Raw genomic sequence first — 1,043 nt, 5'->3', positions numbered from 1 at the left:
AGAGAGAGAGAGAGAGAGATTTATTTACCAGATGAGAGACCTCCAGAGGTCTGCTGCACGTGAATGGTGGCTGAAGCTCCACCGCTGGACAGTCTAGAGTAAAGAAGACAACAGATTTGTTTAGTGATGTTTTTCCAACCTCAAGGTTTGTCGAAAAGATTTGAGTGTAAATGTCAAAGAAATATTCTTTTAAAACTTCCTACCTGCTCTCTTCTCCTTCCAACAGCTTTCTGTAGGTGGCGATCTCAATGTCCAGGGCCAGTTTGACGTTCATGAGCTCCTGGTACTCACGCACCTGGCGGGCCATGTCTTGCTTCGCCCTCTGGAGGGCCTCTTCGAGATCCTTGATACGGAGCTTGGCGTCCTTCACTGCCAGCTCTCCACGCTCCTCAGCCTCAGCGATCTGAGCCTCCAAGTTGGCACGCTAAAATGACAATAACATACATGAAGTCACCTTCTTTACATAAACAGTATGCAAACCAATTATATATCAACCCCTTGCTCATCATTACCTGTCCCTTGACGGCATCAATCTCGTTCTGCAGGCGGGCGATCATGCGGGTGAGTTCTGCAATCTCAGTCTTGGTTGAGCGGAGGTCCTCACCATACTGACCAGCAGAGGTCTGCATCTCCTCAAACTGTAACATTTATTGACACAAATGAGCACTTGCGTAGCCACAGTTGAGGTGATCTTCAAAAAGTGAAGTTATAAGAGCTTGAACCACCTTCTGTTTGTACCAGCTCTCTGCTTCAGCACGGCTGCGGTTGGCAATGTCCTCATACTGAGCACGAACTTCAGCTACAATGGCATCCATGTCCAGGTTTCTGCTGTTGTCCATCTCTACAACAACTGATGTGTCCTTGATCTGAGACTGGAGCTCACGCAGTTCCTGCAAATGTAGACCAAACAATCAGTAAATTAACTACCCTTATAAAGCAGCAGTAGTCTATGCTAACAAGTTTTGGTTGGCCATACACAACATAATTTAACTTACAGCCTCATAGACTGCCCTGAGGAAGTTGATCTCATCCTGAAGAGCATC

The 1,043-nt window shown here is 46.6% G+C and overlaps 1 protein-coding gene across 1 annotated transcript; it reads right to left on the bottom strand.

The window, feature by feature from the left end:
- Nucleotides 1–20: 20 nt before the first annotated feature.
- On the bottom strand, nt 21–1,040 carry LOC107735895 (intermediate filament protein ON3-like; the record flags this gene model as incomplete). Its single annotated transcript, XM_016547448.1, has 5 exons — nt 21–93; nt 204–424; nt 513–638; nt 726–890; nt 996–1,040. Coding segments are annotated over 5 exons (630 nt in total), but the record flags the coding sequence as incomplete, so codon positions are not given.
- Between the last annotated feature and the right edge of the window lie 3 nt (nt 1,041–1,043).

This window comes from Sinocyclocheilus rhinocerous, unplaced genomic scaffold (genome assembly GCF_001515625.1).
Source record: "Sinocyclocheilus rhinocerous isolate Xijiao unplaced genomic scaffold, SAMN03320098_v1.1 C36356713, whole genome shotgun sequence".
Taxonomy (NCBI): domain Eukaryota; kingdom Metazoa; phylum Chordata; class Actinopteri; order Cypriniformes; family Cyprinidae; genus Sinocyclocheilus; species Sinocyclocheilus rhinocerous.
The sequence above is the reverse complement of the archived record's forward strand: the minus strand, read 5'-3'. Positions and strand labels throughout refer to the sequence as shown.